This window comes from Chlamydotis macqueenii, chromosome 15 (assembly GCF_036417535.1).
Source record: "Chlamydotis macqueenii isolate bChlMac1 chromosome 15, bChlMac1.mat, whole genome shotgun sequence".
NCBI lineage: Eukaryota > Metazoa > Chordata > Aves > Otidiformes > Otididae > Chlamydotis > Chlamydotis macqueenii.
In genome coordinates this window covers 12,624,942-12,638,384 of record NC_141570.1, presented here as the reverse complement: position 1 = coordinate 12,638,384, position 13,443 = coordinate 12,624,942, and the positions used below count along the sequence as shown (strand labels likewise).

Below are 13,443 nucleotides of genomic sequence, written 5' to 3'. Positions count from 1 at the left end.
AGGGTGAGAGCACTGGTGGCTTTGGCCGGAGAGTGCTGGGAGAGCTCCTGCGCCCCTGATTAGCATTCGGCCCGCTGCTCCCACTGCTTTGGCGTTCGTGCTCGCCATTGCCTGGCAACCACGGAGCAAAACTACAACAGCAGCCCCAGAGCCCGAGCGTGCTTCCCGCAAGCGTGCATGCAAGCTGGCACACGCCTGCTCCCCGCGCAGGGACGGAGACGACGGGGCAAGTGGCAGGGCCACCTCGCGCTGCTGCCCGCCGTCCCCCATCTCGACAGGGCACAAAGGTGAGGACTGTTCCCGAGAGGAGGAGGAGGGGGCTCTGGCAGGACGACAGCTTTGCTGACACCCAGGTTTCGTGGGTCTGTCTGTCTGCACTGGCACCGCAAGCGTTGTGCTGCATCTGGCGCAGCCTGCCACTCTGCATCCCTTGGGTGGCGGGGGCTCTCCAGCAATGAGCGCCACGAACTGGGCCTTCAGAACTGGGCAGGGGGCCAGCCGCCACCGCGGGTGCCTCCAGGACAGGGTGTGCTGGGGGAGAGACTTGGGCGTGTGTGGGTGTGCACGGCTCCGTCGGACAGCAGGGCAAGGCACGGCGGCGCACGCGTGCTCACGCAAGGGGGTCTGCGGGATGCGCGTCGCCCCCAGGCTCCCCGCGGGGAGGCTCAGCCAGGCTGGGGTCTCCAGGGGACCCTGGCGCTCCAGCAGCCTGCATTGTGATGCTCTCAGACTTCTGCTAGACCGTGCTGTCGGTGGAGTTGGCGGTGCATGGGAACCTGAGTGTGCATCGGGCTGACTGTGCTTCACAGGCTTGCTGGGGGTCTGGTGTCATTCTTCTCAACGGAAGAATTTTGTGGTCCTGCCTCCAGGGAGTGGCTGTGGGCCCCTGGCTCGGTCCCCTGCCCTGCCGGAGGGTCTCTGCAGGTGGTGGTGGTTCAGTCCCTCTGCCTATCCTGCAGTTTGTCCTCCTTCCAGCTGGGCAGGCTCAAGAGGACATGAGTCCCCTCCTGACACAAGATGCCACGCTTCTGCAAGTGATGGGAAAGACAGACATGCCTGAATGCATTGTGTTCCAACCTAACGCGTCCCCCCACCTCTGCTTTGACTCTTTATTTGTACATCCTTGGCTGCTGTGGGCTCTGCCTGCGGCGTGTTTGGTGGCTGGAGGTCCTGCCTGCTTGCCTTGTCCAGCCAGCCCAAGCATACCCACCGGGAAGTGAAAAGTGTGGACGCATGCCTTTTGCTGCTCGCCACACATCTTCATCAACGACACTTGCTTGGCAAAGGGTTAAGGAAATACATCTGTCTTTTGTGTCTTGCAGAGCCTGGGGTCAGCGGACAAGAAGGACTTCTACCAGCCAAAGTAAGTGCCAGTAGCCGTGGTGAGTGATTGCATGGAAATTCCCGGCTGGTCCGTATCGCTGAGCAGCTCTGGGGCTTGCTAAGATTAGACATCTCGGCGTACAAGAATAGCTGCTGCAATTACACAAGTGAGGATAACAGTGGAAGGGCTGTCAGTCATTTTGGCTGCAGGGCATATGCAAATCATTCCATCAGGTCAGAAGGAATCATGACAGCTTGACTGAGCCTGAGGGAGAGAGTGGGGACTTGGTGGCCGGGAGGGGGGATGCAGGGGTGACCTTTCCCACCTCTGGCTCCCTCTGCTCCAGCTTTGCACAGCTGAGCTGCTTTGGGTTTAATTCTGTGTCTCAAGGGGCTGATCTTGAAGCACGTCTTCTTTGACGTTGATGCCTGTTGTCTTCCATCCATGGTGGTCTGTAAGGCATGGTGAGCCGCAGGGGTGCGAGGAAAGGGAGGGGCTCTCTGGAGCCACCATGTTCATGAAGACGAACAAAAGACCTGCAAACCACCCCACTGTCAGAAGTGTTACTTAGCGAAGGTTACTTAGCGCGTGCCCTTGTCCGTGGCTCTGAGCTGGCTGCGAGCGAGAGCGGAGCTCCGAGATGTGCGTGAAAGGCAAGCAGAGCTCGCGTTCACCGGCTGGTTATGTTGTTGCACCCGGCGTTTGCAGAGCCTTGCTGCAGCCTGGTGCCTTTGAGGTAGGGAGGCTGTCTCTTTGCTGGAGGGACGCGTCTGATAGCGTCATTATTTGGATAATGGCAAACTGGTAAAAGCCGTGCTGAGAGCTTCGGCTCTGACCCTGACCACTGAGCAGCTGCACATTGCGCTGCAGAGCACGTTGCCTGTGGGACCTTGTGTTGCTCCTCTCTGTCTGGGGAAGTGAACATCTTTGTGTTACAGCTTTTTTCCTTCTGAAAAAAATGCCGTAGGTGGTTTTGAAATTGTGGAATGGCGTTCCAGCATGCAGGGTTGTCAGAGGACCATGGCTTTGGAAGACTCAGAAGGAACTGGGTTGAGGAAGTTTCTCTGTCATGGGGAGTGCAAGTGTCAGGTGCGCGCATGTTCTTCAGTTATCTGCTGGTTCCTCTTCCTTTATGCCACCAAAAGTTTTTACAACTCAGCGCTAGTCTCCTAGGTCCGTGCTGAAAAGTCTGGTGAGCTCCTCTGTCCGCTCACCCTGAGGCAGGGCTGCTCATCGGCTTTCCAAGACTGTTGGCAGCTGAAGACTTCTGAAAATAGGGCCAGAGCCATTTCCCAGGCTGTTTAATCCCGCACGGCTTTCTGGGAGATCAGAGGGATATCCCAGGAGATACAGAGTCATCGTGAGTGCAACAACAAAATGAACATGCGTTGGCAAACAGCTTATAACCGTGCTTTGTGGCCCCTGCCAACCCCCGTCCAAGATTTCCGTGCTCGTTGTGTAGCGCGGCTGAGTGCTCATGTAGAGTGTGTGTTTTGAGAAGCGGGCTCCAAAAAGATTGAAGGGTCTCTAGTGTCCCTGTTCCAGCTGAAGCTTTTGTGAGGCTTTAAGTAAGAGATTTGGAGGACACGCGGTAAGAGCTCTTACTCTTCAGTTTTCCTTTCCTGGTTTACAGTGCTGCTTTTATAGCTCATCTTATCAAAGAAACGAGGGTGTTTCTCTGCCTTAAGAGGGGGAACATGGGCTTCCCATCTCACTGCAGTCACAGAGCTGCTGAGTCAGAGTGGTGGGTGCTGGTGTAGGAGGTCTGTAGATAAAGAGTGTCTTACTGGTGCTCTGTGGTCCCCCTGTGCCCTGAGGCTGTGCGACCTCCATGGTTTGGCCAAGCGGCTTGTGATATCAGCCGTGACTTGACTGATCATCATATTATGACTTTGGTTCATGCACATCCTATTTGCATTCCTCAGTGGCTGCTTTGGAGTTGCAACCAGTAGAGTTTGTGGCTGTGACGTTGTGTGGTACCACTGCCTCCGTCTGATTTGGCTTTTTGATCCGCTGGCTGCTGCAGGCACCGTTGCTGTTGCAGGCAGATCTGCTCTCGCTGCTGCAGCTCGTCTGCAAGGCTGGGCCAGGCATTTTCAGGTGCCTTCAGCCTCTGGCAGGACTGGACCTGGGCTTCCTCGGCACAGAAAGATCCCCAGCAGCTGCCAGAGGTCTGGTGGACCTGCCAAGGGCTCGGGAGAGTTCAGCAAGGCTGGGTGTCTAGAGAGGAGCCTGGCAGCGGATGGCTGGCCCTCCAGTCTCCGTATGCCAGAGCAAACTTCACTGTGCCTCTGCTTTTCCTTTTCTGCACTTCAGAGGCAACGGTTCACCTTCTGACCAAACCTCCTGCGCTGCGGGAGCGGGGTCAGAGCATCCCTGCTCTTGGGTCTGTGGTTTTAGGCTCCAACAGCAGATGTAGGTTATAGAAAAAGAAAAAAGAAAGACACATGCCCTGAGGAGAAGGACTTGGGGGTGCTGGTGGGCGAGAAGCTCAACGTGAGCCGGCAATGTGCACTCACAGCCCAGAAACCAACGGCACCCTGGGCTGCATCCCCAGCAGCGTGGGCAGCAGGGCGAGGGAGGGGATTCTGCCCCTCTGCTCTGCTCTGGGGAGACCCCCCTGCAGCGCTGCGTCCAGCTCTGGAGCCCCCAACATCAGAAGGACGGGGAGCTGTTGGAGAGGGTCCAGAGGAGGCCACGCAGATGATGGGAGGGCTGGAGCAGCTCTGCTGTGAGGCCAGGCTGAGAGAGCTGGGGCTGTTCAGCCTGGAGAAGAGGAGGCTCCGGGGAGACCTGAGAGCGGCTCCCAGTGCCCAAAGCGGGCTGGTGGGAAAGGTGGGGAGACACTCCTCAGCAGGGCCTGCTGTGACAGGACGAGGGGTCAGGGTTTAAAATAGAGAGAGGTAGATTCAGACTGGATATTTTTTACACTGCGGGTGGTGGAGCACTGTCCCAGGTTGCCCAGAGAGGCGGTGGATGCCCCATCCCTGGAAACGTTCCAGGCCAGGTTGGCCGGGGCTCTGAGCAACCTGATCTGGTTGGAGATGTCCCTGCTCCTGCCAGGGGGGTTGGACTGGGTTGGCTTTAACGCTCCCTTCCCTCCCTTCCCAAACCCTCTGTGATTCTATGATTCTGTGTTCCTGCAAGAGCTGGCCTATGTGAAGAGTTGTGACTCCTGGCTTTTACTGTCTCTGGGAGGTAATGATGTTCTCTCCTGCTTGGGTCAAGAAGGCTGAAGTGTTAATCTTAAAAAAAGTTGCATCACTGGAGAACTGAATGGGCTAGAGACCGCCTTAGGAAGAACAGGCACACAAAGAGCTCCTGCAGCTGAAATACCTGAGAGAGGTGCCTGGCGTATTGGCAATGGCCACGAGTCCAGCAGTGACCCAACATCTGCACGGGTTTCCTCACCTGAACCAGCTGCTCCAGCCATCCTGCGCGAGCAGGTACCGATGCCTGCCTGTGTTTCCAAAGGAGGTTGTTCAGATGTCAGAATGATATGTCCCATCCCAATAATTCTCATCTGATGCATTTTGGGTACGTATCTCCCCCATCCCAACCCTACCTGCAGCCCTGCTCTGTCTGGGGTGTGGCCAGCGTTCGTGTGGGCCAGGGACAAAACACTTCATGGGCTGAGCCCAGCCCCTGAGCTGTTTGCTCCTTTGTCACCCCGATTTTGGAAGCTGCTAATACAACAGAATATCCAGGCTTCCAGAAGCCCTTCCAGATTTCTGACAGAGAGCCCTTGACTCCTTTGTCAAGGCAGTTTCCTAAGCAAGGAGCTGCTGGCTGGAGACCCAGGGACACCACGCTCAGAGACAGGAACAGCCTCTCCTGGGACAGGCGCTTGTGCCTGATAATGCTCCTGGCAGGGCTGGGTGGAAGTGTCTTGACAGGAGCCGAGACAGGCCGGTGTGTTTGCTAATTCCCCCTGTCGTATCTTTGCTCCTCGGTGTCAGGCACCAACTGAAATTCAGTTTCTTTGAGCTCAGAAAGAAATTTTGGTAGCAATAACAATCATAACCCCCCTAGCTGATGTAGCCTGAAATACCTGGGTCTAATTAAAGTGTCACTGATTTGCTGCAGGAGCTGCTGCGCGCGCTCCCTGTGCTGTCTCCTCCACTGAGCGCAATGCTCGTCTGTCAGGAGAGTCGTCACTCAGGAGCCATTCGTATTTGCCAGGCACTCTGAGGTGTCAGGAGAGATGCTGCCGTAGCGGCACAGAGCGCTTTCCATTGATCTGCTCCTTCGGCCCCTTGGGACGCTGTGGCCGTGCTGAAGACACCTGGTGTCTCCGAGCTCCAGGAGCATCCTACAGCCCTTTTTCCCAGGCATCTTCTGGGTCTGTCTCCATTTCACATTAAAGTTGTCCGCCCGCCTTCTGTGCTTAAACCTCAGACATGTAAACACACAAGGAACCTTTGAAACCACCTTACGTAAAGCAGCAGCTCGTGTTTGTTTTGCCTTGCAGTCTTCATAGCACCAAGATGTCCCTGCAGCTAATTCGTTGTCACCCTGCTCTTAAAAGCAGAACATTTCATCGCTGAGACTAAAACCTTTCTGTGCCAGCACGTAGCTGAAAGTGAGTGTTTCGTTGCTGAATCATTATCTTGTAGAACGGTGGCGTTTTTTAAGGATCTAGAAATCAGTATTTACATCTTGGAAGCTTTAAGGGCCATCATGATAAGCTAGATGTGTTTCTAAGCTGGGTGTTCATTTCATCGCCTCCTTAACTCAGACATTATTGTTGTAGTAACGATGGTGATAACACACATATATGCTACATTAGATTTTTTATTTTTGTGGTGGCTGAGAGTCGCTCAGCTGGGATGCTCTTCAAGTAGCACCTGCAAAGTGCCACGCAGTGGGAGCAGGACGCATGGGGAAAAGAGGGAATGGGAGACGGTGCAGCTGATGCGAGGGGAGTGGTGGGGTAGGAGAAGCAATACTGAGCCCGCCACTCTGTCCTGAAGCCATGGGGTACTCAACGCTGCAAGAAACTGCCCCCAAACCACCTTCAGAGGGTTGGAGAATGCTTCTCGAACAGCTCTGATTGTAGGATGATGTGCCATCACCAGCATCTCAGTGGGATGGGGGGTGGAAGAGAAGTGCTGGGTTCTGTGGGTGGGTGCCTCTCAGATGGGTGCATGTTGGTAGCTGAAAAGGAGCGGAGGCCTCCAGAGGGACCATGAGGATGGGCTCCTAGCTTCCAACCTCAAATCCTGGGTAAACCAGCTTTCTGAAGAGTTGGGGAGTTAACTCCTTCACACGCAACGTAATTAAGTAAAGAAGATTGCAATGCTGGTCAGGGTATCCTAGCAGTGGGGTCTGGGCCATTGAAACTTTATAGCGAGCTTAAAAAATATCTCCCCTGGGGTTTGGCCAGTGGATTCAGAGCCTGACCTCCAGGCAGATGGAGGGGCTTTGGGTCTCTTTGAGCACTGGGAAGGAAGAAGAATCTTGGAGAGAAGCTTTGGAGAAATGTCAAGGTTCAACAAATGCCAGTCGGGGGATGGAGAACTGGGATGTTCTTGAAGCCCTAAGAACATTTGCTGTGCTGCTGGGAGCGCCAGCTCCGGCTTCTCTCAGCTCTGTGGCTGGGGAGGGGACCGGACCCAGCCTTGATGGGGAGCGGCACTGGCAGAGGTCGGCTGGAAGCTCAGTGATCCAGGAGGTGGTAGCCCTGCTGATGCACCCTGTGACACCTGGGCAGGCTGCCTGGGCTGATGTCGCTCTTTCCTTTTGGAGCTGGGAAAGCTGGTGCTGGTCCGAGCTGCAAGGAGCAAGCAGGGCCCCGTGCTGGGGGTCCAGCTGTCTGGCTGCTGCCCCCCTCGCCAGGCAGCCTGGGAGAGCAGCACCCGCTTACGTGCCTGGTAGGTCCTTGCACCCCCTTGCAGCGTGCTCGCTCTCCATCTGGGAATGGCCCTCCTAGACCTGGTGGTAGAACAAAGTTTTGGTTCTCGTTATTTCTGTGCAGCTTTTAATGTGTTAAGTGAGGTTGTGATGTCGGCTCTTACTGTGCTGGTTGTCATAGAAACTTGAAGGGCTTTTTTCTCCTGTCCCCCCAGCCCCTTTCTTTAAACCAAAGCAGGGTTGGGGTTTTTTCCCCCCTGTAATTTCAGTTCCAGTCCTATTAAAAACCTGCCCGGCCCTGGTTCCCCATCTCCAGCACTGCCACACAAGGGCTCGGTGTCTTTATGTTGCGCTGCCTTTTGTCCCGACCCAAGGGTGTGTGTTCCTGTGAACCGGGCACTTTCCCGGCAGCACTGGGCGGGCTTCTCTCCCCATGGAGCCCCCACTGGGGTTGGGGCTGGTCCCCAGCCTGTGTCGCTCCGTAGTGGCTGTGGGTGGGAGATGATCCCCTCACTCGCCATGGGGTACCTCTCCTTGCTGCTTCTTCCAAAACCAGGGAGCAGAGTGGACATGGCTGCTTGGCACCCGGTTTTTGGAGGTCCCCGGTCCTTTGGTGGAGACGCTGACATGGCATCTGCCTGCCCCGCTGCTCTGAACCCGGGGCTGCCTTCCCCTCTCGCAGGATTGGAGGCCAAGGCTGCCAGCTCAGAGCCGAGACCGGCGCAGAAGCCACCTATGCACCAGCTGCAGCCCTTCTGCGTTTGCTACGCTCCGCATTAATCATGAAAAGGGAATCGAGCGTAGGAAGATGGGCATTTTTTAACGAAATAACCCAGGCTGCGTTCTCCCCTGAGCAAAAGAGCAAAGTGTTTCCTGCAGTGAGTCAACACAGAGATGCTTTTGGCATGGGAGGCGACGCTCCCACCCACAGCCGCTGTCGGTCCCACAGCCAGGTACCAAGGGGGAGAGTTGGGTCGAGGTGTTCCTCATGCTGCTTGGGCAGCACTCGCCGCTCATGTTTCTCCAAGAGCTATGAGAGGTCCTTTCCCACATGCTCTGTTCCTGGCACAAGCCTTGATGGGGACTCTTCACAGCTGGCTGGACTTCTAGCCACACAGCTAGCCTGAACCTCACCTTTAGGGAGCTCGCACCCATCTCTGCTGCTCGGTGAGGGTGGTGGAGCACTGGCCCAGGTTGCCCAGAGAGGCGGTGGATGCCCCATCCCTGGAAACATTCCAGGCCAGGTTGGCCGGGGCTCTGAGCAACCTGATCTGGTTGGAGATGTCCCTGCTTCTGGCAGGGGGGTTGGGCTGGGTGGGCTTTAACGCTTCCTTCCCACCCAAACCATCCTGTGATTCTATGATTCTATGCCTCCCCAGCTACTTGTTGCTCCAAGGCCAGTGCCGTCTCCTGGCTCACCCACGTTCACCGGGGTGCATGGCAGGGGTTGGCCTCGGAGCTCCAGTTATCGGCTGGGATTAGCTTGTGTGTGATTTAGGTACGAAAGGGTTTATGAGATCGTGCCATTCAGCCTCCCGTGTGCTGTAGGGATATAAATGCTGCCCATGCGCCCCTCAGCGAGCTGCAGAGGTTGTGGTTGACCTCTGAGAGGTTTCTAATCCTCTGAGCATCTCCAAGAGGTGTCTAATCCTGACATGAAACTCATTTGAACTTGTGCTCCAGCTCCCCGTCCTTGGCTCTGCGTGTCTTGCTGGATAGGAGTGGCTGGCAGCGCTCTGGCTTGGAGGGGGATGTGGCAGGATTTTTGTCGATAAGCTCACTATAGCTGAAATATTTAGCAGCAGGATATTTTCTCCAGCCCTCAGATCAATGTTGTGACTCATCCCTCCAGCCTCTCTGCTTTTTTAGTGTCCCCTTCTAAACGTGGGCGTCGTAATTGCGGGAGGGTTTCTGTGTCGCTCTCGGCGGCGCAGTGTGTGTCACTCTCCTCTCCCCCAAGAACTACCTCAGCTCCTTTCATCCCAGCATCACATTAGAGCCTTGTGCTGGGCTGGTCACCCGTGGTGACCCTGAAGCCTTGCTGGAGGCTCTCTCTTATCTGGGATACAGTCCCTGTTCATAAATTTGGCCCAAAATCCCTCCCCATCGGTGTGTCGTTCTGCGCTGGGCTGCGTTAGCACACACAGGGTTTGAATGGGCTCGGCACTACCAGGCAGCCCACATTTCACTCACTCCTCGTCAATATTTACCATTCCATCAATCTTCCTGTCATCTGCTAATTTTTTTTGAGTAAGGATTTTGTATTTTCTTCTCGATCATCGATGAAAATATCGACTAGCGTGCTCCCTGTGGAGCCTCGCTAACGATTCCCCATTGACGACTTCTGTTTAAAACCTGTCAGCCAGCTCTTCATCTATTTAAGGAGCGTTATTGATGCTGTATAGTACCATCTTCTGAAATCAGAGTGTCAGGAAGCACTTAGCGCTCTGCCTGCACAGCCGGAACACGCAGGGTGCCTCTCCCAGCTCAGCCTGCGTTCCCCACAGAGTGACATCGGGCTCGTTTGGCGAGTTCGCTTTTCTGCAAAGCCATGCTGACTGACTTTAATTATAGCTTACATCCTTTAATTATTTCTTAATTTAATTCCAGATGAGCCCTGGTTTTGGGGTGTTGTGTCAGGCTGACTATTTGATGGGTAACTAGGTCGTCGTCACTGCTGGGTGTGAATATTGCTGTGAAGGAGCCATTTGCCTTCTGGACGTGGCAGCCCAAATTTGCTCCAAACAAGGAGCAGAACCTGGAAAACGGCACAGCTTTGTGTGCACGTTGTCTGTGCTGGCTGTTCAGTGCTGTTTGGCCACCTTAGATGGAGGTGAGGATGGGTTTAGGAAAGCTTCATCTCTCCTAGGAAGTACGTCATTCTCCTCTTCCCCTCAAACATAGAATAAGTATTTATTAATCATAGAATCACAGAAGGGTTTGGGTGGGAAAGGAGCATTAAAGCCCACCCAGTCCAACCCCCTGCCAGGAGCAGGGACATCTCCAACCAGATCCGGTTGCTCAGAGCCCCGGCCAACCTGGCCTGGAATGTTTCCAGGGATGGGGCATCCACCGCCTCGCTGGGCAACCTGGGCCAGTGTGCCACCACCGTCAGTGTGAAAAATGTCTTCCTTATGCCCAGTCTGAATCTGCCTCCCTCTATTTTAAACCCATGACCCCTCGTCCTGTCACACCAGGCCCTGCTGAAGAGTCTCTCCCCAATATTGACTACATTTGCTTTTGCTGCATCACTCTGAGCAGTCCTACAGCCTCTGTTTAAAATTGGTCCTCTTGCTGCTTACAAATGGACCTGTCACCAGAATGAGTTTGGCTCTCACTAATAGATTTTGCACGTTGAGCCATACATTTTCCTCCGCTTTCCCCTTCTTTAGTTTCCCTTAGCAGTTTCCTACACAGTGAGTTGCCCATTCTCCTGACTATGAAATTGGGACTTTATTCAGCAAACCCCCCTTAAAGAACTCTTATTTTTCACTCTACTTTTTCAAAGTCTTTCTTGATGGTCAGTTTGATCCCGTCTCCCGGGATGTGAAAATAGCCATTTTGCTGTACTGATCGTGTGCAGTGCTGCCTGCCCCATCTCCTCGTTGGTCTGTGGGGATTGCTGCCGGCCTGGGCTGCCCCTCCGGCAGCCAGCAGCCGCTCGACATTTGTCGCCTGCCGTGCATTAACTTCTGCACTGAAAAGTTACCAGCTATGGTGTTTAGAAATGGGTGTGGGATTTTACTGCTGGCTCCGTGAGTCTTGTAGCGTGTGTCTCCCAAACCCAAGTCCTCGCGTTGTTTCTTTCTGTCCATTGAGGACGTATATGTAAGGTTGAGCTCCTGCAGCCGTGTGCTGGCTCAGGTACGATGCTCTGTGCCTCCTCCCAGTCCTTGGTGAGAAGGGAAATCTGTATTTCTTCAAGCACTGACTGCTAAAAGATCTGCAATTCTAAAGAAAAAATATAATGGCGTGTATTGTAAGTTCACAGTGCCCTCCTCTTCCCTCCCTGCAACCCCTCCTACGCAGAGACTTCTGATCACGTAAATCATTGCAGCAGGTTCCAGTAGTGTCGAGTGCGTTCAATTTTTTTGCTTGCGAGTGAAAATTTCCCGTTCCTCGTGCTCCTTTCTCAACCTCACTACCTCGCATCATCTCAAGAGCTTGCTGCTTCGCCCATCAGCACAGCACGAGGAAGATCTCTGATCCTCTTTCCTGGAACAGCTGCAGATTATCCTGGCATTTTGTTCAAATGCGCAGTCCTGGTATTTTCTCTCCATGCTTTCACCTGCGGTGCCAGATAGCCAGCTGGGCCACAGAGCCGTCAGCAGTTGCATCCACCTGTGCACTCTTCAGAAGCTTGTCCTCACCCAAGAGCACCCTCACCATGGCCAGCCTGGCTGGTGTCTGAGCGCTTTGGTGTGTGGCCGCACCGGGCGTTGCCTTGTGCTCACCTGCCAGAGATGCTGTTCTGTAGAAGAGCGTTTTGTTGGCAGGCAGCATATCCTGGGAAAGACTGGCCATTTGTCATGTCCTTCCAAAGCAATCCACACTCTTCTCAGCTTCACAGGATCATAGAATCACAGAAGGGTTTGGGTGGGAAGGGAGCGTTAAAGCCCATCCAGTCCAACCCTCCTGCCAGGAGCAGGGACATCTCCAACCAGATCAGGTTGCTCAGAGCCCCGGCCAACCTGGCCTGGAATGTTTCCAGGGATGGGGCATCCACCGCCTCGCTGGGCAACCTGGGACAGTGTGGCACCACCCTTGTTGTCTCCAGCTCCTGTCTTTCTCTGGCAGGGCCCGCATGCGAAGCACAGAAGTGAAAATGGCTGGTGGTGGTGGAAATGACAGTATGAACCTTGAGAGCAATCGGCCGGGTCTCTGGTGTTTCTCCTCTGGCTCTTTGCTCTGGGAGGGATAATCGGGCTGGATACACTGATTTACTTGGGCTGTACCATGCGGGCTGTGGGGAGACGTGTGGATAGCGCTGATTTGCTCAGGGAACAGTGTCTGACGACACTGAAGGGGGAAAATACGTTGTCTTTACCCACCCCGACAAAGTGGTGTGCGCAGAGGTGAGATCCAAGGCTTTGAGCGTTCCCGCAGGTTTCTGGCGTTAGTGATGCTAGGATTTAGAGTAGTGCGGTGGAGGAAGAAATGTTTTATGCTGAGGGTGGTGGAGCATGGCCCAGGTTGCCCAGAGAGGTGGTGGATGCCAGAACGTGCAGCTGAAGGTAACCTGTAATAATTACCGAAGAAACACTGGATAATATTATTCATGCCTAATTAAAGACAGCCGAGTCAAGCTGTGGACAGCATGGCCAGGTTGACTTTGGGGAGACTCTGGGACATTTTACTGAGGGGTTGTGGGAGATCTGCTAAACCTCCAGCCACAAGAAAACAGCTTCTTGTGCCACAGTAAAGGGAAATCTTTGAGGAAACGGGCTGGAGAAGGAGGGAAAAGGAACCTTAGGGCTGCAAAATCTCATTTTTACATTTAAAAATACAAAAGACAAGCCTCCCAAAAAGGTTGAATGCCTCAAGAAAACCTCTGGAGCTGACAGAGCTCAAGCAGGGGCTGTTACAGGTTTTTCTTTGCAGTATGAGGTAGGAAGGAAAAGGCACGCAGGGAAAGAAAGCTCAGCTGCATTCATTCTCCCCCTCGGATGTCAGAGATGCTTTGTTTTCCAGAGGTGCTTATTATTCATACAGCTATCTCATTAGACAGCTGAAACACAGCTCCAGCCCGGGGCTCCTCATGGCCCGGGCCCTACCGCGGTGCCATGCAGCATCTCAGCTTTCCTCCCCGCTGGAGCTGGCGGGGTGGTACATGGCGCCTGCCTTCGGGCACCAGTGCCGGTGGTGGTTTGGTCATCTTTTCCCCACTGCGTTCCTCTTTTGTCCCTCTTTTAATCAAAGGTTTTGCCCTGGATCCTCACCACGGTCTAGCAGATGTGTGGGCTTCGCATTGCTTGTCCTGAGGGTCCTTCAGCTCTCGGCAGCAATCTTCACAGAGAAGGTGCAGTACAAGAGCTGCTGTCTCCAGATGTTTCCCTTGGTCCCAGATTTTTCCAGTAAGCCCCTCTGCCCGCACTCAGCATGTTGACCACCTGCGTTGGGGCCAGGTTGCCAAGCCCAGTTGTGCCGGATCCCTGTTCTGCCATGTGGCTGCTCGGCTTTGCCATTTCCAGAGCGACTGACCGGCTCTGAGAATGAGGAGGACTCTGCTCCTGGGCTTTTATCAGGTCTCCTTGCCTCCCCCGAGC

The 13,443-nt window shown here is 54.4% G+C and overlaps 1 protein-coding gene across 10 annotated transcripts in view; it reads left to right on the top strand.

The window, feature by feature from the left end:
* LOC104474960 (ankyrin repeat and fibronectin type-III domain-containing protein 1) overlaps positions 1-13,443 on the top strand; it is a 233,196-nt gene that overhangs the window by 160,499 nt on the left and 59,254 nt on the right. For all 10 annotated transcript variants that reach the window (XM_086759449.1, XM_086759443.1, XM_086759441.1 and 7 more), the window contains one exon: positions 1,323-1,363. In XM_086759449.1, the coding sequence (XP_086615575.1) occupies positions 1,323-1,363 (41 nt within the window). The remainder of the gene's footprint in view (positions 1-1,322; positions 1,364-13,443) is intronic.